Source organism: Hyperolius riggenbachi, chromosome 6 (genome assembly GCF_040937935.1).
Source record: "Hyperolius riggenbachi isolate aHypRig1 chromosome 6, aHypRig1.pri, whole genome shotgun sequence".
Lineage (NCBI taxonomy): Eukaryota > Metazoa > Chordata > Amphibia > Anura > Hyperoliidae > Hyperolius > Hyperolius riggenbachi.
The window spans coordinates 274670442-274691724 of record NC_090651.1 but is presented as its reverse complement, the minus strand read 5'-3'; the positions used below and the strand labels follow the sequence as shown (position 1 = coordinate 274691724).

General features: G+C 44.7%; 1 protein-coding gene across 6 annotated transcripts in view; it reads left to right on the top strand.

Moving 5' to 3' along the window:
* Window positions 1-21283, top strand: part of SIDT2 (SID1 transmembrane family member 2) — a 104907-nt gene that overhangs the window by 20761 nt on the left and 62863 nt on the right. For all 6 annotated transcript variants that reach the window (XM_068240904.1, XM_068240908.1, XM_068240902.1 and 3 more), the window contains 4 exons: window positions 7682-7797; window positions 13442-13606; window positions 13685-13730; window positions 19166-19267. In XM_068240904.1, coding sequence (XP_068097005.1) covers window positions 7682-7797; window positions 13442-13606; window positions 13685-13730; window positions 19166-19267 — 429 coding nt within the window. The remainder of the gene's footprint in view (window positions 1-7681; window positions 7798-13441; window positions 13607-13684; window positions 13731-19165; window positions 19268-21283) is intronic.

Sequence of the window (21283 nt, the reverse complement as noted above, 5' to 3'; positions counted from 1 at the left end):
TTTGATGGGGACACAAAGGTAGGGAAAGATGGGCTATGTGTTTGCTGGCCTCTTGTTGCCCTCATCTTGCATGGCTATTCACACTTCCTATAAAATCTGTAGAGGGTGGCTGTGCTTTTCTGTCCTGTGCATATGAACATGTACGGAAATTGAGAAACTGTGCTTAATAGGCATTTCACCGCATTTCTTCATTTTTTTTTTTTTAATTGGTAATGTGGCAAGCCTGACCAGAAGCAACCAAGCCTGAATCGGCAAGCATGCCTAGATACCCATAGAATAGTTTCATAGGTCAGGGCTCCTTATTTGAGAGCCACAGTAGTCCACAGTTCTATTCACACCATGACAGCAGAATCCCAGGCTGCATCCTGCCTGACTGCTGTGGTCCTGGAGCCTTTCCACGTAGATAGGTTGATTTTGGCAATCCTTCAGCTTAGTATGGACTAGCTTACACTAGCTGCTGCATGCATTACATTTTATCACACGGCATCTCTGTTGCTGAACAGAGGCCATTTGAATAAAATTACTAGCATTTACTACAGGCTTGATACACTAACACAGTGAAATAGTGCGCGTAAACACCTGTTACTCGCACTAATAAATTTTCGCGACTTACTCAAATCTCTGTGCGCTAGGGACAGCGCAGCGTACGTTACTCAGCAATGGCCCGATGCTTCATCTTGCCACGTGGTAGTTACCGTCACTACCGCGATACTTCACTACTAGCGCGACCGCTACTACGTTAATTAAGGCGGCAAGATAAAGCATCAGCCTTTGCTAAGTAATGCACGCTACGCTGCCACTAGCACATAGCGTGCACGAAGATGTGAGTAAGTCACACTAATTAGCGCAAGTAACAGGAATTTACTCGTGCTGTTTCTCTGCTTTAGTGTTAATTAAGTTGGCAAAATGATAACAGATGACATGATGAGCACCTGTACGTAAGGTGGCCACTAACTGTCCAATTTCTAGCGAAAAATCGTTAGAGCGATCAGAAATTCTGATCGGATTGGTTGTAAATGATCTCAGTTGATGGGCACAATCGATTACAAATGATTATAAAAATAGTCGTCCGATTGGATTTTTAGCAAATCAAAATTTGGATTTTCTTGTTGGTTTTGATAGATGGGAAGCAAAGATAGGTTCGTTGATGGTGTAGTGAACGATTTCTCTTCCGATCAGAATTTTCTGATCGTTCGAATGATTTTTCGCTAGAAATTGGACTGTTAGTGGCCACCTTTACTTCTACTACTAAAGAAAGTGAAATATTCTGTGTGTGAAAACCTGCCAAGCTATGACTTGCTGATGAAGAGGAGTCGCCAGACGAGCTACAACTGAAACCATAACATGTTTACTTGGCAGTGAATGGCATGAGATCAATGAACAATATGGCCTGTTTACTAAGGATCACTGACTAAAGGTCATGAGAGTTCACAAATGCCCCTGCAGAATTGGACAGCGGTGTTGCTCAGATGTCATGGAGAAACATGATCAGTATGAGCAGGCAAAAGTTTCGCTGTGATCACTTCCTACTTAAGCACGATGGTGACTAGCAAATCAGAGCCTTCAAATCTATCACGTAACAGACTGATCACCTGTATCTCAATGGGTTCTGCTACACACAAGTAACTCCACTGGCCTGCTTAGACTGAAAATCATCTGTTTGATTAGTGTATTGGCAGTGGTGTAGTAGTTGCATACATGTGTAGGGGTCCCCAACCTCTTTCGGACCCGAGGACCACTTTGACGCAAGACATTTTCTCCAAGGCCCGGCACACCGGGATGGGGAGAACTCGATCACACTGCTCGACGTCCCTCTGCGCCCCCCCCCCCCCCCCGCATAGCAACACAGCGCATAATCAGCTACTCAACTGAGACGTGTGCATCCTGGCCCAGAGAAGTCGCCAAGGGGATCAAATCCTGATCCCAGGCGGGTGACTTCAGTTGCTAGTGTGTATGCAGCTTAAAATGTATCCAAGAGCATTAATCAGAAAGTTTTTATACTTAACTGGGGCTTCCTCCAGCCCCATACACAGGTGCGCATGCACACAAGAGCCCAACTTGCAACCGAGCCAGATTACCGGGGTTGACTGTGGCTGAACGGAGCCACCCGGGAGGACAGCGAGGGAGGCAGTGGTGCTTATGGGGCTGGAGGAATCCCCAGGTAAGTATAAAATCTCTCTGATTTCTAAAATATATGGTGTTAAGTCAAGGCTGCAAGCAATGCGCTTCTGTAACTGTAGAAGTGGGAGCACTGAACTGTAACTGGAGGAGACAGTACATAAAATCAGGTCAGTGGCAGTACGGGGGAGTGGGGTGGGAAGACACAGACCCCAGTTTATAGAATGGGATAAGCAGCGCTGCTAACCAAATCCTGCTGCCAGCTGGGGGAAGACATAGGAATCAGAGAGGGGGTTTGTCAGTCAGAACTCTGCTCTTTTTTTCACCTACAGTTCAGAAGCAACCAGAGCAGATCCGTGCATGCTGCTGAGTGATAGGCTGTCACTGAGGCAATGTGTGCTGCTTGTCTGCTCTGTGTGCTTCTGAACCATAGGTGAAAAAGTGCAGAGATCTAAAGAAATCCCCTCTCGTACTGCCTGTGTCTCCTCCCAGCCCAAGCTTTGCAGCTCGTCTCCCCTTCTATTCCAGTCTTGGAAAGCAAGCTAAAATTACCTCGCTACTGCAGAGTCAGGACTGAGGGAATAATGAAAGCTGACTCTTCACTGTGTCGTCCTCCTGGTAGTGTTGTCCGGATCATGAACGATTCGGATCTTTGATCCAGAACTTTTTTGTGAGTCGAATCATCCGGATCATCAAAATGAACGATTCGGTTCACAAAGGGGGTGGAGCCAGGAGCGGCACGCCCCCTCTCAGCGGGCAAGGGGGGTCCTGGAAGCAGAGCAGGGATGGATCGCTCAGTTGGAGGGGAGCCAGCCTTGCAGGGACAGGTAGATGAGAGAGGGGACATGGGTGCCACTGCCAGATATGTGTAGAGCACACGTACTGGCTGTAATGTGCTGCTCATTTTAGGCTGTCTGTTCCGTAGTTTTGCATAGTAAACAAATGGGAAAGTTTTGGCTCAGAAGCACAGCTCAGTAACTTTGCAGACAGGTGCTGGGCTAGAACCATGAGTAGGTGAGTCTGTGCGCTGCCTTTATTCCTCCCCGCTGTGCTCTGTAATTCTGCGGGGAGGAGAGGGGACCCAAGGGGAGATGCGTGCATGCTATAGGGGAGTATGGGAGGAAATTACATCAGGATTGGCTTCATCCTGTGGGAGCCTGTAGGGAGGAGGGGGATGCAACCAATCAGAGAGGATGCAGCCAATCAGAGAGGAGCAGAGGGTAAAAAAAACAGCACACTTTGCAACTTCTCTTCATTGGCTGATGTACGAATTGAGAACTGGGGTACATGAGGATTAAAATTCACCCTTCAATAGAAAAGTAAGATTGATTTTGAACTTTGGCATAGAGAATTAATTTTGGATTTCATGCCTAACCGTTTCTCTTTTTAAAGAGAACCCAAGGTGGTTTGCAGCATAAAGAACAAATCTTTACCTACATAGAGTGAAGCCTCTGGATCCTCCAGAAGTTTCTCATGTCCTTCAGACCACTGCCGCTGCCCTAGACCTTTTTGAAATTCACACCCGTGCCCCTCTTTATGCAGTAGCGGAGCCGTGCTGTCATATTCAAGAGGCTTCAGTTTTATGCGCAGGCGAGGCCGTACTCTCGTACACGGCGGGTAGCACAGCCGCGTATCTTGTCACATGTTTGGGGGTCCGTTCGTGGCAATGGTGGGGGCCAGGAGGACATCAGAAGCCTCTGGGGATCCAGGGGCTTCCCTCATATTTTTTAATACCACCTTGGGCACACTTTTAAGTTCCTTTCTGCAATATCCTCCTATATGCAACAGCAATTGCACAGTCACTGATTTGCAGATGTTTTAACAACACTTACTGAGGTCCGATATGATCCAGGAGTGAACTGAAAATCCTTGCCACCTAATGGTAAATATTCTAAATGTAAGCCATTTTTGCTTCTCTAGGCTTGTTTCAGACTGGGGTGTTGCATAAGGTTGTGTTAGAACATACACATTACTCAACCAAAACATTCACAGTGGCATGCGATGTAACACATGTAGGCAAAGAATGAAAGAATGAGGAAGGAACCAATGAGGCCAGTGTAGGCCTTATTTCCACTTTCACACTGCATGCAATGCGGCTAGCTATCGCAACGCACGGAAAATATATGCTGCGCAATTCTCCCCTATGCGGACAATCTAATGAATGGAATTGCGCCACGTTGCAAAAAAAATGCATGTAACCATGCATTGCGATTCCGCAGGGGGGTTTTCATGCATGAATTGAAACATCAGACAGCGCAGTCTATACACGGCTGATGTCCCTGCATGTCGCACACACTCTGCATTGATGAAAATGCCTTCAGCAACACACAAATGGAAGTGAGGCCTCAGAGATTGGTTAAGTAAGAAATCAGGTTATTCATTCAGAACACTCAAAGGTAGCTTAAGTGACCTGAATCAGGTAAGCGTGAAATGGTTTTGGGGAGGAGGACACCGGAAGTTTTTTGTTTGTTTGTTTTTCTTAAGTTTTTTTTTTGTTAGGAGACATTTCATCTCATGTCATGCAAGTGACTTCTTCAGTTAAGAATCGATAGAGGGAAATAATACCCCCCAGATACTTATTGATGTGCACATAATTTGCTTATTCCAGGCAAGAGTGTCTAGCCACTTGATGTTAATTGTTGAAGCTGCCTGGCTGAAGTTGTGTATTGACTTAAAAATGTCTAGATAAAACTAATAAACCGCACTATGTGCTTTTTGTTAAATGGTGTCAAAGGCCCCTTCTCCTTTTAAAGTGGACCTGAACTCGAAAATTCCTCTCTGCTCTGAAAGATAAGCAACAGCATAATAACCCTTCAAGAAAAACATTTTGTTTCAGCCGATACGAATCCTACAATGTGTACAATGTGTAAAATCTGCAATGTGTCTACTTAGATGGAAGCAGACATACAGGATTAGCATGCTGTGTTTACAAATTAGTTGCTCTGCTGAGGCAGCCAGCTGACACAGCTGAGTGACCAAATAATAGTTGTGATTAGTCACTGATGAGGGGAAATTAGACTGGCTTAACTTTCTAAATATATACAGTGTGCATTTCTCTGTTTCCTTCTGTCCTGAATTCAGGTCCACTTTAAATGGTGTCAAAGGCCCCTTCTTCTGTTAAGGGATGGTTGTTCCATTCTGATATAGATGATCTCTTTCTCCCCCTTGGGAACCAGTTTCCTTCCCTGTCCAAAATGTTCCCTTCTCTATCCTCAAGTGTTTTATTTTAGGTATTAGTAAACCACAGAACCCTGCCCTTCATAGTTACATCTCGTACACATGTATGAGGACTATCTCATGCCTGGATTGGGAGACAGTTTGGGGCAGAGTTCTATACATACAGTTTGCGAGCCTGTTGCTATGGATGGGTAGGGGGGCCAACGGCACAGCAGGCAGTGAAGCAGCACAGAGGGGGCAGGTTAAGAAGGATAACAAAGACTGCGCTCAGCGAGACGATCTGCCAATCTAAATCTCTTGTAGATGCATGGGGGGATCAGGGCCGCCAAACGGCATGCTAGATTTCTTGGCCGAGAGAACCATCTAGTGTTGGTACAAGGTACTTGTTTTTCTATATTGGGCCATTTGATTTCTCAAGGGTTGCTTGCTTTCCCCAGTCTTCAAATCTGTGGCCTCCTCAGTACACTGCACTGCATACACATGCCTTGTTTGTGTTGACTTATATTGGATCCATAGACTCTGGCCCGAGCTATGCCTTCCCCAAGTTCCCCTTACTTTCTCAGTAAGCTGCTGCCATTGGCTAACTGTCATCATTTCAATTCAAGCTGTCCAAGGTGTTTGTACTTCTTATCTTTTTACCTCTGTGCTAATTACCTTCTCAGCTTGGTCATGTGTATTATCTTTATGTATAAGAGTGTCTGTACTTCTTCCTTTAATGCTAGGTACACACGATGCGTTTTTTTCAGTCGGTTTTCCCTCCGATTGAGTCTCCGCTCGATTTTCCGCTCTATTCTTTTATCTTTTCAATTTCCATTCACTTCTATGAGAAATCGACAAGAGAAATGATCGGAAATAATGTTGGACATGACAGAATTTATCTATTGAACCATCTATCTGCCGAAAAAACGTATGGTGTGTACCTAGCATAACTAATTTTAAGAAGTCATTTAGACTAGTGAAACAATGTGTTATAGAACAATGTTTCTCAGCATTTTATTGGTATGTAGCCCCTTTGAAAGCCTGAGTTCCCCCAGTTCCCATTGGTAAGGTAAAGATTATCTCAAATAACCCCTTACACAGATATATTTAATAGTAGTACATGGTAATTATTCCTAAACAAATTTCAAGAATTTAGTAATGCTTTTAACAAGCTAAAATACTCATTTGGTCTTATTTTTTATATAGGATTTATCATTTTCTGAAACGCTAAACTTGTTATGATTGATTAACCATATCAAGCCTGAGTACTCCCAGATCCCAAGTATCCCTGGGGTACACACATACACACACCACATGTTAAGAACCTAGGTTCTAAAACAAAAAAAAGCTATCCTTCTGAAAAAAAAAATATATATATATATATATATATATATATATATATATATATATATATATATATATATATATATATATATATATATATATATATATATATATATATATATATATATATATATATTATAATTATTATTATTATATATTTTTTTTTTTATTCCGCGAGATAAGAGTACATATCAAAACTTACAACAGGTGTGTGCTCTCATGTGTGTCTGTCTTTTGCATTCAATATACTAAGCATTAAATCGTATAGCAGTTTATTAATTATACATTTCAAGTAGTAGAAAGTATTTTTCCACTTATCCACTTATGTGAGTGGTTCATCAGCCATTCTGAAGAAGAGCCCCAACAGGGTGGTGAAATGCATTAACAAATAATGTTTATTTGGGAAAAGGAGATAAAAACCCTCACAAAGGCAGCGGGAGCCCAATCGCACGTCGGTATAGGTGGGTGGCAAATAGTAGTAGAATTATAATCACAAAGTAGGATTGCTAGACACACAACCACTAAATACGCATGAGGGGAAGTAGAATCCCTTCTTGGCCTTTGTACGACATCAGGTCGGTCGCTACTCCCAACAAAAAAAAAACCTGCTAGGCGGAAGGGTCTGGTAGCAAGTGTCCTTCGGGAATGGGATAGGTTATAGGGAACAGTGGCTAGGAGGAGCCCAGTGGTATATAAAAAGGTATAGCTGAGTCCTACCTTAAAGATGGACTCACTTCAAGCTTCCGCCAAGATGGATACACACTGTACTACCGCACTACCACTGATCTGAGGAAGCTGCTTGTAGCAGCGAAATGCGTTGTCTAATGGAAAAATAAAGTTCCTATTTTTTGAAGCTTGAAGTGAGTCCTTTTTTGAGGTAAGTTATACCTTTTTATACTTGTGTATACACCACTGGGCGACTCCTATCCACTGTTCCCTAATATGATTATTTGCTTGTGACTTTGCACTGCCAGAGATACGATGACTCGCAGAGCTAGAGATGTATTGTTTTATGATTTTCATGTATGGTTATTAAAAGTTCTTTAATTTAATTTTGCCCTAGACGGTAAGAGTATCGGTGAAAGTGCTCTCGGACCAGAAGGGAACACCGTTACTCTTTGGTGTCCGGCAGAAAGAGGCTGTCATGTCTTTCCAAGTTCCTCTTACGCTCAGGGGACTGTAAGTATAGATGGTTTGCTTTCATTTGTGTTTTATTTACGTGTCTAAAGGTGCATACACATGCACAATGGTTGTCACCCAAAGAGATTGCCACTCATTCCCTCAGACCACAGTTGCAGTGCAGAGTGTTGTATAGGCACATCACTCTGCTATAGCAGAGCAATGTGTCTGTTGCTATTGGGGGGACAACCACATGGCACATGATAGAGGGGCTTCTGTTGGGAGGGAAAAGGGGGGCAACCATGTGTTTGAGGGTTTCTGTTATTTTAGAGAGTCAGCATTCCAGATCTTCAAACTAGCACAGGGGACACCTGTAAATGGGCACAATTATTTGCCAAGATGGCCTTTAAAGGAGCCAGCAAGCAAGTAATAGTACCCAGAGAACTACTTACCCGGGGGGTCTTCCTGCCCCTGGCAAACTTCCATAAATCGTGAGTAGGCACACCAACAACTCCAATGCGTCGGGTGCTTGGTATTATGGTATAGGCATGCCAATCACAGCCAATGAACATTAAGTATACCAGCACTCCGTCTTCATAATAAAGCACGCTCTTTTATAGAGCCATTGTATCCACAGGAAAAAAACGACAATTGTTTCTGGGGCCTCGCAGGGTCCCCCTTCTATGGCCTCTAGATGTCACCAATGTCTTGGTTGATGTTATGCGGAGACATGTGACCTCATGGTTGCATGTAGTTTTACATAATCCGCATGAGGCTGTTTGCAGCGTCCAGCACTGCCTAGCAACAGGCGGCGCTGCACTGCGCAACCGTGGGCTAGGATCCCAGCATGCAAGGCGGCAGCATTCCCTGGTTACGGCGAAATGCCGCAGCGTGATTGGTGGGGCGGTGTCTGACCAATCATGACTCTAGGGGGCGCGGCCAACATGAGGGAACGTGAGCTCGATTCGGGTAGACAGCGATGTGAGCTGTCATTCACGACGGGTAACGGCCAGCGAGCCGGTTTATTCATTTGAATGCTGGAGCCAATTAACTTGGCGTTTGAATGGAGCAGCAATGGATTGGTTACTGCGGGTATGGATACAAAGTTATAGTAGCGCTATGCACACTGAGATAATTGACATAGGTTGATATGTGCTCGATTACGAGACAATAACCAATATATGTGTATGTTTACAGTTGTGACATAGGAGATGACATCATTAATTGATCACTGTTGGGGGTGGGTTGTTGTAGGATTATTAGTGCATATAAGTGTTGTTCACTGTGTTTCATTGTTACCACACGCCTTGAAGAAGGGGGACCCTGCGAGGCCCCCGAAACAATTGTCGTTTTTTTCCTGTGGATACAATGGCTCAGTAAAAGAGCGTGCTTTATTATGAATACGGAGTGCTGGTATACTTAATGTTCATTTCCTGCCCCTGGCAGCTGCTATGTGCCTTGCCGCAGCTCTGCTCTCTACCACTGGCTCCCGGTCCCCGACGGGGCCTCGCCACTACTGAGCCTGTGCAGAACTACTGAGCCTGTGCAGTACGCTCCAGACCACATGGAGGGGGTTGATAGCGCCGCTCGCACAGGCGCAGTAGAGGATGACCTGGAGGTCGTCCTGCGCACTGTCATGGACCGGGGGCCAGTGGCGGAGAGTGGAGCTGCAGCGAGGTGCATAGTGGCTGCCAGGGGCTGGAGGAAGCCCCGGCTTAGTAGTTCTCTGGGTACTATTACTTGCTTGATGCCTCCTTTTTAAAGAGGAACTGCAGTGAAAATAACATAATGAATAAAATTGCTTATTGTATACAATAGTCATTTGTAGATTATTTAGTCAGTGTTTGCCTATTGTAAAATCTTTCTTCATTCTGAAATGTATCACTGGTAATGACCTCTTTAGTCCTGCCAGGTGATCTGTGCGGAATGTTCGTTACTGAGTGTTCTATGCACAGAGGGAGAAATTGCTTGCTTGGCATTTGGAAAAAAAATACATCATTTGCCACAACGCACCGAGGTTCAGACAGCATACTGTCAGGACCATGGTCATGACATCACACTATGGGAGGAGTTTCACTATAATAACCATACAGACCCCCTGATGATCTACTGAGAAAAGGTAAAGATTTCTTGTGGGAAAGGGGGTATCACCTACTGATAAGGATGAAGTTTAATCCTAGGTTTAAGTCTTTTTTTAAACAGTTGCCTTGGCCAAGTTTAATATAGCAAGTATACACACCTTAAGGCAGGCTTTCTCAACCAGGGTTCCTTGAGTACTCTGCAGGGGTTCCTTGGCATTTCCTCCCATTGTGGGGAAGTATAATAGAGCACATTATAATAGGGGGTACTGTAAAAATATGCACTATATTGGGGGTCAGAATAATATTGAGCACATTAATAAAAAGCACTAGGATAAGGAGACACTATAATGAGTACAACAGAGTAACCAAACAGCTCGAGGTGACCCAAACCACTAGGAATCTATAAGGAGATAAGAGACCATAAAGCCCTCCCATTAAAAAGCAAAGCTTGGTGTGATTAGCCTTCTTAAAATGGAAGGAAATTTGCAATAATTCAGCTATAAGTGAACATTTGTGGTTACCCACAATGCACCACTACTGAATATGCAAATTATCTTTTTTTGCCCCTGTAAGCTAAAGTCTCATCCAGAACCGCTGGTGTATAGCAAGCCTATAGCTTTAAATTTTACACAGCCATATCAACTCCACATGTAGACAGCCTGTTTCGGACTTTTGGTCCTCATCAGTACATGGCAGGGATTGATATGGCTGTATGAGATAGGGCTTGGGCCAGTAAATTGCCTTCTGTTTTAAGAAGGCTAATCACACTAAGTATAATGAGTGTCGGTGTAATAAGGGGTAGTGAAATAAACAGCCACACCTACTTTTAAAGACCATCCCTCCTGCAAAATAAATGCAGGGGTTCCCCGGGATCAAAAAATTGTTTGCAGGGATTTCTTGAGAGAACGCCGGCGTTCAAGAAAAAAAAAAAACCCGCAAAATGCCCTAAGTGTAAACAAGCCCTAATACTAACCAGGGATCAGTCTGTCTAACTTCCAAGAGCTGGTATGAAATAATAACCATTTGTTTCTGTTTGCATAACAGCACTCTAGCATTCCTTGGGGGGCAGGGAGGAGTGAGTTTTATGGCGCCCATACATGGTACAGTTTTTTCATTTTTTTTCCTTTTAGATAATTTAGTTAGATTATTCCATTAGATAGAATATAAAATTTTTTCCAACATGTCCGCTCAGATTTTTATAGAAAAAACAGGAGAATCGTTCGTGTTTCTTGATCGAAAATAAAAGATTCTTTTCAATTTGATCGTTTTGGTTGAATAAACGGGAAAATCGAAAGTTTTTATTGTACTGTGTATGGCCACTATTGCAGGGATACCTTTGCTTGTACAGGAGAAATGCCTTTTCATCTGTACTTTTACTGACAAATCTCTGGGGAGTTCCTACTCTTTGACCTCTAATGCTAGATACACACCATACAATTTTCTGTTAGATAGATTTTTCGATAGATAATTCCCGTCATGTTTGATCTTATTTCCGATCATTATTCTGGTCGTTTTCTCATAGATAGCTGACAACCCCCATGAAACGGACAATAGATTATTCATCTTTGGCTAGCAAAGAGAGATGTTTAGTAAAACAATGTTATTTAGGGATGTGGTCTATGGCAGAGATGGACTCAAGTGCACAAAACATTGTTGCTTTGTATATTTTGCAGTCTAGTAAATCTAATACCCAATCTTCTTCTGTACTGTTGATAGTGCTGAAATCCTGTTTGTATTAATTCCTGGACATTTTTTGACAATAAGAATCCAATGGGAGATTAGGCAGGGATTAAGAGGTCACCAGGCCGTTTGCTGGATATTTCTGCTTGCTGTAGAAGTCTCATGGCGCTGCTGTGCGCTCATTGCAGGCGGGCTGATAATGCTGCATTATTACTATATGCCCTACTTTTATTGTAATCTCCCTCTTCTTACAGCTTGCAGTCTAAATCCTGTTATGTATGCTAGCAGACTACTCTTATTTTTGCCTCGTTTCCAGTTTATCCTCCTAGTGCAGGCAGATAGCGTCCCCTACTGGAGATTGGGCACAAAAGCAATTTCTCATGTAGCAATGAGAACTTTTCAGCTCGATGTAGGGAACCGGAAAGCACAGGCTGGGCAGCACTTGTTTCTCACAGGCAAGTGAATGTGATCATTTATTCAGATTAGAGTTGGGATCAGCCACAACATTACAAGATTTGAAGTACTGTGTGCTGCCTTATTGTGCGCCTGCAACTCGTGCAAACCTGCCACCCCCACACGTTCCCACAGCCACGACCTCTGCTCACCTACGGCCCTGTGCACTTTGAGTGATCCATCAAGCATGAACTGTATTTTTGGTGGGTCATATAAGAATTATATAAATAGACTAGTGACCTTAGCCCGTGTAAAAACGGGCTAGGTATGTCTCTGCGCGCCTGCCACGCACATGCGCGCACCCACCCATCGCGCACGTCCACCCTCTGGGCACACCCGACACGTGTGCGCGCACCCCTGGCCGCCCGCTCACACGCCCGCCTGGCTCCCTGGCCCCGTCCTGCCTGTGTGAGGCTGAATACGTGCTGCGCACATGCGCAGTAGCAAAAAACACGGACCCATCTACACAGAAACAACTGTCCCTGCTGTAAGCAGGGACAGTTGCCTATTATATAGGATGATCCATATGCATACAGTACAGACCAAAAGTTTGGACACACCTTCTTATTCAAAGAGTTTTCTTTATTTTCATGACTATGAACATTGTAGATTCACACTGAAGGCATCCAAACTATGAATTAACACATGTGAAAGTATAGTATGTAACCAAAAAGTGTGAAACAACTGAAAATATGTCATATTCTAGGTTCTTCAAACTAGCCGCCTTTTGCTTTGATTACTGCTTTGCACACTCTTGGCATTCTCTTGATGAGCTTCAAGAGGTAGTCACCTGAAATGGTCTTCCAACAGTCTTGAAGTAGTTCCCAGAGATGCTTAGCAATTGTTGGCCCTTTTGCCTTCACTCTGTGGTCCTGCTCAACCCAAACCATCTCGATTGGGTTCAGGTCTGGTGACTGTGGAGGCCAGGTCATCTGGCGCAGCATCCCATCACTCTTCTTCCTGGGCAAATAAATAGCCCTTACACAGCCTGGAGGTGTGTTTGGGGTCATTGTCCTGTTAAAAAAATAAATGATGGTCCAACTAAACGCAAACCGGATGGAATAGCATGCCGCTGCAAGATGCTGTGGTAGCTATGCTGGTTCAGTATGCCTTCAATTTTGAATAAATCCCCAACAGTGTCACCAGCAAAGCACCCCCACACCATCACACCTCCTCCTCCATGCTTCACGGTGGGAACCAGGCATGTAGAGACCATCACCTTTTCTGCGTCGCACAAGGACACGGTGGTTGGATCAAAAATCTCAAATTTGGACTCATCAGACCAAAGCACAGATTTCCACTGGTCTAATGTCCATTCCTTGTGTTCTTTAGCCCAAACATGTGTTAATTCATAGATTGGATGCCTTCAGTGTGAATCTACAATGTTCATAGTCATGTAGTCATGAAAATAAAGAAAATTCTTTGAATGAGGTGTGTCCAAACTTTTGGTCTGTACTGTACATGCATTTACAGACCTACATCTTTTTCAGGTATCAGCGCAATTATCAGTATCGAGATGTTGGGCGCACGCTGTGTCAACCGCCAACCCGGGCAGAGTCTGAGACAGAATCCTTCTATGTGGACGTTTCTACGCTGTCGGAAAGAAATACCACCTATATTTTACGGGTGACCGATGTGGATGATTTTGTGTTGCGGTGAGACGCAAGATACAACTTCGCTGATTGCTTGTATGATGTTATTTTGGGAATTTCATGGGACCTTTGTCTTTGTAGGACAAAAGACCGGTTCAGTTTTAATGCAACTCCTGCTCAGCCTCAGGTATAATGTGTAGAAGACGGCAAGTATATGTTGTGTGTCCATTATACATGGGATTTATGTCTGTGTTTGTGTTGTGGGAATTTCCGTGTTTTGTTTGTTTATATCTCAGAATTGGAGAAAACCTGAAGTGAAAATAAACTGAGATGAACAATTTAGTCAATTGTCTTAATCTTACATAAGAATTTCTACTGGAATCCTGCAGTCTTATTTTTGGTTAAAGCTAGTTTTACACCTGGTCATTGTGTTTGCGGTGTGATACTAAGTACCCATCCCATTGCAAAAAAAAGTGCGCCAACAGGTTCATATGCATAGCGCTGCCCCTCGTGCGTGACGTACTCCCTGCTGGACAGGAAGTACATCACTGGGATTCCTGTTTTTCTTCATTGTATTCTTGTTCTGCTGCACCCCTGCTGCCATATTCAAATTTTCAGCTTCGCCCATTGACTTACATTACTTCCACCATCGCTGTGGAAGTTTTACAGTAACACACTGTTGACTTTGTGGTGGGTCGGTGGCTGAACGGGTACTTCTGGCACAATGCGTTAAGTGTGCTAGGCCCTATTGCCTTGCATTGTGGCTGCAATACCCTGCGGTAAAACGGTAACGCAACGCACACTTGCTAGGCAAGTGTAAAAGGGACCTAAAGTTTAGTTGACTTCCTCAGGTGAATGATGACATCTAGTCATTCTACCATAAAGCGAGCTCTTGAACTATGGTTCAACAGTGTTCTCCCCAGGCTCTTTCAGCAGGATCCTCAACCCGGCTAGTTTTGTTGAGCACCCAGCTGTCATTGGCTCACCTCCTCCTCTGCTGTAAGCAGAGTTGTGCAGAAAAGCATCGGCCCTGCATTCTTTTATCTCGTCCCATCCGGCTACTTTTTCATGCCACCCAGCTACTTTTTCATGGCACCCGGTTGAAAACAATTTCTGTGGAGAGCTGTTTATCTGTTCCCTGGACTCACAAGTTTTTTTTCTTTTTCTCTGCTACACAGGAGTTTTATAATCTGTAATTGCTTATCAGTGGGAGTTACTATATTCTTACTGCACAAAAAGTGTTGTTTAGAGCCAAGGATTCCTAACCTCTACAGTGAGAAAATCAAAAAATGCAGGCTGGGACTGGTGCATCTCTGTGGCGACTGGTGCAGCTTATTGATGCATTGGAGTGCAGCTCTGTGGCTTTCACACTGATGCATTGGAGTGCAGCTCTGTGGCTTTCACACTGATGCATTGGAGTGCAGCTCTGTGGCTTTCACACTGATGCATTGGAGTGCAGCTCTATGGCTTTCACACTGATGCATTGGAGTGCAGCTCTATGGCTTTCACACTGATGCATTGGAGTGCAGCTCTGTGGCTTTCACACTGATGCATTGGAGTGCAGCTCTGTGGCTTTCACACTGATGCATTGGAGTGCAGCTCTGTGGCTTTCACACTGATGCATTGGAGTGCAGCTCTGTGGCTTTCACACTGATGCATTGGAGTGCAGCTCTGTGGCTTTCACACTGATGCATTGGAGTGCAGCTCTGTGGCTTTCACACTGATGCATTGGAGTGCAGCTCTGTGGCTTTCACACTGATGCATTGGAGTGCAGCTCTGTGGCTTTCACACTGATGCATTGGAGTGCAGCTCTGTGGCTTTCACACAGATGCATTGGAGTGCAGCTCTGTGGCTTTCACACAGATGCATTGGAGTGCAGCTCTGTGGCTTTCACACAGATGCATTGGAGTGCAGCTCTGTGGCTTTCACACTGATGCATTGGAGTGCAGCTCTGTGGCTTTCACACTGATGCATTGGAGTGCAGCTCTGTGGCTTTCACGCAGATGCATTGGAGTGCAGCTCTGTGGCTTTCACGCAGATGCATTGGAGTGCAGCTCTGTGGCTTTCACGCTGATGCATTGGAGTGCAGCTCTGTGGCTTTCACACTGATGCATTGGAGTGCAGCTCTGTGGCTTGCTCATTGATGCATTGGAGTGCAGCTCTGTGGCTTTCTCATTGATGCTTTGGAGTGCAGCTCTGTGGCTTTCACACTGATGCATTGGAGTGCAGTTCTGTGGCTTTCACACTGATGCATTGGAGTGCAGCTCTGTGGCTTGCTCATTGATGCTTTGGAGTGCAGCTCTGTGGCTTTCTCATTGATGCTTTGGAGTGCAGCTCTGTGGCTTTCTCATTGATGCTTTGGAGTGCAGCTCTGTGGCTTTCTCATTGATGCTTTGGAGTGCAGCTCTGTGGCTTTCTCATTGATGCTTTGGAGTGCAGGTCTGTGGCTTTCTCATTGATGCTTTGGAGTGCAGCTCTGTGGCTCTCTTATTGATGCTTTGTAGTGGCTTTCTTATCCATTAAAGGGGCACTATGGCGAAAAATTGTAAAATTTAAATGATGTGCAAACATTTACAAATAAGTACATTTTTTTCCCAGAGTAAAATGAGTCATACATTACTTTTCTCCTAAGTTTTAGACTAGCCCATCTCTTCATGGGGGATTCTCAGGGATTTATTTATTTTCAAAAGCACTTAGTGAATGGCAGTTGCTCTGTCCAACTGCCACAAAACTGTGTAGCAAGAAGGGAAGCTGGCCAGCATCATTGTTTAAATCCTTTTTAGGGAATATCTTTTTAAAGAATAAAAGCCTTGCTGAGAATCCCCTATGAAGAGATGGATTAGTCCAAAACCTGTCGCTTCTGTCAGATTTCTACTACCTACTGTAAGTGACAGCAACATAGGAGAAAAGTAATTTATGGCTCATTTTACTCTGAAAAAAATGTTCTTCTTATTGGTCTGTTTGCACATATTTTAAATTTTATTTTTTTGCCATAGTGCCCCTTTAATGTTGAGTTTAGACAGGCTGAAAACTGTACTCATTAATGGACATCTGGTCCTGTTAGCATTGTTACTTTTTATGTTGGCAGTGCATCAGATAGTTGTTCTTACTATTTATGGATTGCTCAGTACATCTTCCATGTAGGAGTTTTGGCTACCGTACATAGTGAATAACTGGAGAAATACTTTTCATTAGAAATGGGTAGTTTCGGATAAGCTGGTGAGCTTAACCTACTAAGTGGTCTGATGGTTTGTTTGTTTTTTTCAGGTTTTTTTTTTCTGACTTTGCCAAGCAACTTCCTGGCGAGCGATTTAGAATGTGTCAGCCAAGCGATCACCATTACAGACAGCTAACATTTTTAAAAGAATCAACAATGGCTGCATGCAATCTCCTTCTCTAGTGACAAGTTTAGGTTGACTTTTATATGTAGAGCTCACTCCTACATTGCAGGATTCACTCAAATGTAGCTGGCCACACTGCTGTACTTGGTGATGAGGAACAGAGGGGAATGGGGGTATTTCTACATTTAATAGATACTGAAATCCTGAGTTTGCTTATGTGTAAAGTACAGTCCAGGGTTCAAAGTACGGGATTACTCTATAACCGACTGAAACTGCAAGTTTGCAATTATAGGCATCCTTGGAACTTCCAGCTGGGGTTTTACCTGAACTTATTTTGTAACATCCCAGAAATAAACACAGATTTTATAAATAGTTTGAGATGAGAAACTTCAAAAGTAGAGATTACACACAGCGAAACATACATCTTTGAAATTTCAGATATTTAGAGATAATGTTATAAAGGAAAGTGCTACTAGGAGTGAAGAAGGTATAGTTTCCCTATTGATTCCCTATGGATTTTACATCTATTTTTGAGCATTGCGGTGGGGATGTGAATCCAACGGCAACACAAAAAAATGACAAACATATGAGAGTGCGCCAACAGCATCCTATGCAGGTGTAGTATGCAGATCTGTCTTCTGACTCCATAGGCTGCATGTTACTGACCCCGGTGTAATATACAGATCTGTCTTCTGACTCCACAGGCTGCATGTTACTGACCCCGGTGTAATATACAGATCTGTCTTCTGACTCCGCAGGCTGCATGTTACTGACCCAGGTGTAATATACAGATCTGTCTTCTGACTCCACAGGCTGCATGTTACTGACCCCGGTGTAATATACAGATCTGTCTTCTGACTCCGCAGGCTGCATGTTACTGACCCGGGTGTAATATGCGGATCTGTCTTCTGACTCCGCAGGCTGCATGTTACTGACCCAGGTGTAATATACAGATCTGTCTTCTGACTCCGCAGGCTGCATGTTACTGACCCAGGTGTAATATACAGATCTGTCTTCTGACTCCGCAGGCTGCATGTTACTGACCCCGGTGTAATATACAGATCTGTCTTCTGACTCCGCAGGCTGCATGTTACTGACCCAGGTGTAATATGCGGATCTGTCTTCTGACTCCGCAGGCTGCATGTTACTGACCCAGGTGTAATATACAGATCTGTCTTCTGACTCCGCAGGCTGCATGTTACTGACCCCGATGTAATATACAGATCTGTCTTCTGACTCCGCAGGCTGCATGTTACTGACCCAGGTGTAATATACAGATCTGTCTTCTGACTCCGCAGGCTGCATGTTACTGACCCAGGTGTAATATACAGATATGTCTTCTGACTCCACAGGCTGCATGTTACTGACCCAGGTGTAATATGCAGATCTGTCTTCTGACTCCACAGGCTGCATGTTCCTATTAAAGTGCACGGTAATTGATCGGAAAATGCTCGGAAATCGATCGGAAAGCAGATCGGACATTGGAAATAATCGATCTAACAGTAAATCGGCCAGAAAATCTCATAGTGTGTACCCAGCAGAAGAGGGAGCAGTCACTACAGTGGAGACTTGGTTAGAGGTAGCACTGATTGCCATACATGGTGGTAGGAGAAGTAACTGCTCATAGGGCATGCTATATCGCAACGATGGACAAACGCGACAGACCACCTGGCTGTCCCCCCAAATGTAAATGTGCCTCCCTATTGCCTGTGCGTTGTAATCTCACCTGCTGCAGCTGCACCGGCTCCTCGTCTCATCTGCTGGGGGAGTGGAAGCAGCAGACAAGACTGGCAGTCAGTGCAGCTGGAGCAGGCTAGATTACAATGCTCGTTCACCAGGGTCACATTTACATTTGGGGGGGGGACAAGTACCAGGGGGTCTGTCGCGTTTGTTGGTGGTCGTGATATTGCACGCCGTTACCACCGCACACCTGATTAAGCATGTCAGACTGAGATTTTCCAGCATGCTTGATCCGTACATTAGACCAATTTGGGCCACCAATTAGAATAGATGGAATAATCGTTAGAACGATTGTTCATCATCGATCACCACCATTAACTACACTCGATCCGATCAATCTTTCGGGTGATTGTACCATTAATGGGCACCTTTACATGTTGGGGAAAGTTAACCTGATAGGAATAAGCCAGATCTGAACAGATTCGCACACAGTGTTCCCAGATGTTGTTACTCTTTCCCATGCTGATAAAATAAGTTTTTGTTTTTCTTATTCAACACATTTGTTGTACCTCACTATATTTGTTTTTGGTTTTTTTTGTAGTATTTCAAGTATGTGTTTCCAGGAGAAGTAGACTCTGTCATCGTTAAAGTTTCTTCACTGTCTGCCTTTCCTTGTTCTGTCATCTCCGTTCAAGATATTCTGGTGGGTGCATTACTTTAACAATGCTTGTATTTGGTGTAGTTGTGAGAGTTTAGAAACTCCTTCCCCTATTCCATTAAAGGACACATCCGAGAACACTAATAATAAAAAAAAATCCACTTTCCCGGGGCTTCCTCCAGCCCCTGCCAGCCGTCCTGTCCCCTCGCCGCAGCTCCGCTCCCCGCTGGTGGCCTGGGGTCCCTCCAGCACAAGATGTGTACTGCGCCTGTGCGAGAGGCTCTCAGAGAGTCACACTGACATCATTAGGACTGTACTGCGCCTGCGCAGTACAGCTCGGATGACGTTAGTACGACTTTGTGAGCTGCATGCTGGAAAGTAGTAAGATGGCGACCTGGCGAGGTCGGCATCTGCACTGGAGGGGACCGGGAGCTGAGGCGAGGGCACAGGACGGCTGCCAGGTGCTGGAGGAAGCCCGAGGTAAGTCAATTTTTTATTTTTAGTGTGCTCGGACCTTCCCTTTAAAGGAAACCTGAGGTGAGAGAGATATGGTGGCTGCCATATTTATTTCCTTGTTGGCTGCATGAAAGCCCACTAGATGGCGCTCCGGATGCGTTCTTCTGATCGCCTCCGGCGGCCAGAAGTAACACGGAAGGCCGCAATGAGCGGCCTTCCGTGTTTCGCTTACCTCGTCGCCATGGCGACGAGCGGAGTGACGTCATGGACATCAGCCGACGTCCTGACGTCAGCCGCCTCCGATCCAGCCCTTAGCGCTGGCCGGAACTGTTTGTTCCGGCTACGCTGGGCTCAGGCGGCTGGGGGGACCCTCTTTCGCCGCTGCAGGCGATCAGGTAGCACACGCGGCTGGCAAAGTGCCGGCTGCGTGTGCTGCTTTTTATTTCATTAAAATCGGCCCAGCAGGGCCTGAGCGGCAGCCTCCGGCGGTGTTGGACGAGCTGAGCTCGTCCAGACCGCTCAGGTGGTTAAGATGTGGAATGCATTGCCACAGGAAGTAGTTATGGCAAACTCTATACCTGCATTTAAAGGGGGCTTAGATGCTTTCCTTGTGTTGAAAGACATCCATAGCTACAATTACTAGGTAATGCCCAGTGATGTTGATCCAGGGATTTTATCTGATTGCCATCTGGAGTCGGGAAGGAATTTTTTCCCTTTTGGGGCTAATTGGACAATGCCTTGTAAGGGTTTTTCGCCTTCCTCTGGATCAACAGGGATATGTGAGGGAGCAGGCTGGGGTTGTACTTTGTTCTCTGGTTGAACTCAATGGACGTATGTCTTTTTTTCAACCCAAATAACGATGTAACTTGTAATGCCGGTACACACCATGCAATTTCCCATAATACAAATAGATCGTTTCTAGCAGGTCTGATCTGATTTCCTATCATTCTTCTGATCGATTTTCTGATCACTTCTTCACAAAATCAATCAGAAAAGCTATCGAAAATCTAATCAGACCTGTCAGAAATGATTGATTCGACCATCAATCTGATTGGAAATTGCATGGTGTGTGCTAGGCATAAGTATAGTTGGATTAACTTGCTGTGGTCAGAGAACCTAAATGATTCAAACTGGATTGGTTAAAGACTACCTGCTTAAAAAGTGTACCTGAGATGGTGCAGGAGAGAAAATGTATACATACCTCAGGGACCCTCCTGCCCCCTCTGGCCTTATCGCTCCTCTGCCATCCTCCGCCACCTCCTCTTTCATCCATAATTGGTCCTGGTAAATTGTCCTGTTAGCACAGGCGCAGTCTGCCCGCGCGCGCTTCCCTGTCGCCCGGCCGGAAGCGTTCTGTGCCTGCTCAGTAGTACTGCGCAGGTGCAGAATGCTCCCGGCAACAGGAGCTGGATTGGGGAGTACAGTCGAAGGCCACACATGCGGAGTTGGCCCCAGACTGGTGGACTTACTGGAGCTGATTGCAAAGGACATTGAGGGAGCGATCAGGTATGTATACATTTTCTCTCCTGGTCCATCTCAGGTTTACTTTACGTGACAACAGTTTGCAGCTCTCACATGTCACTTGACAGTCAGGCCACTGAGCCA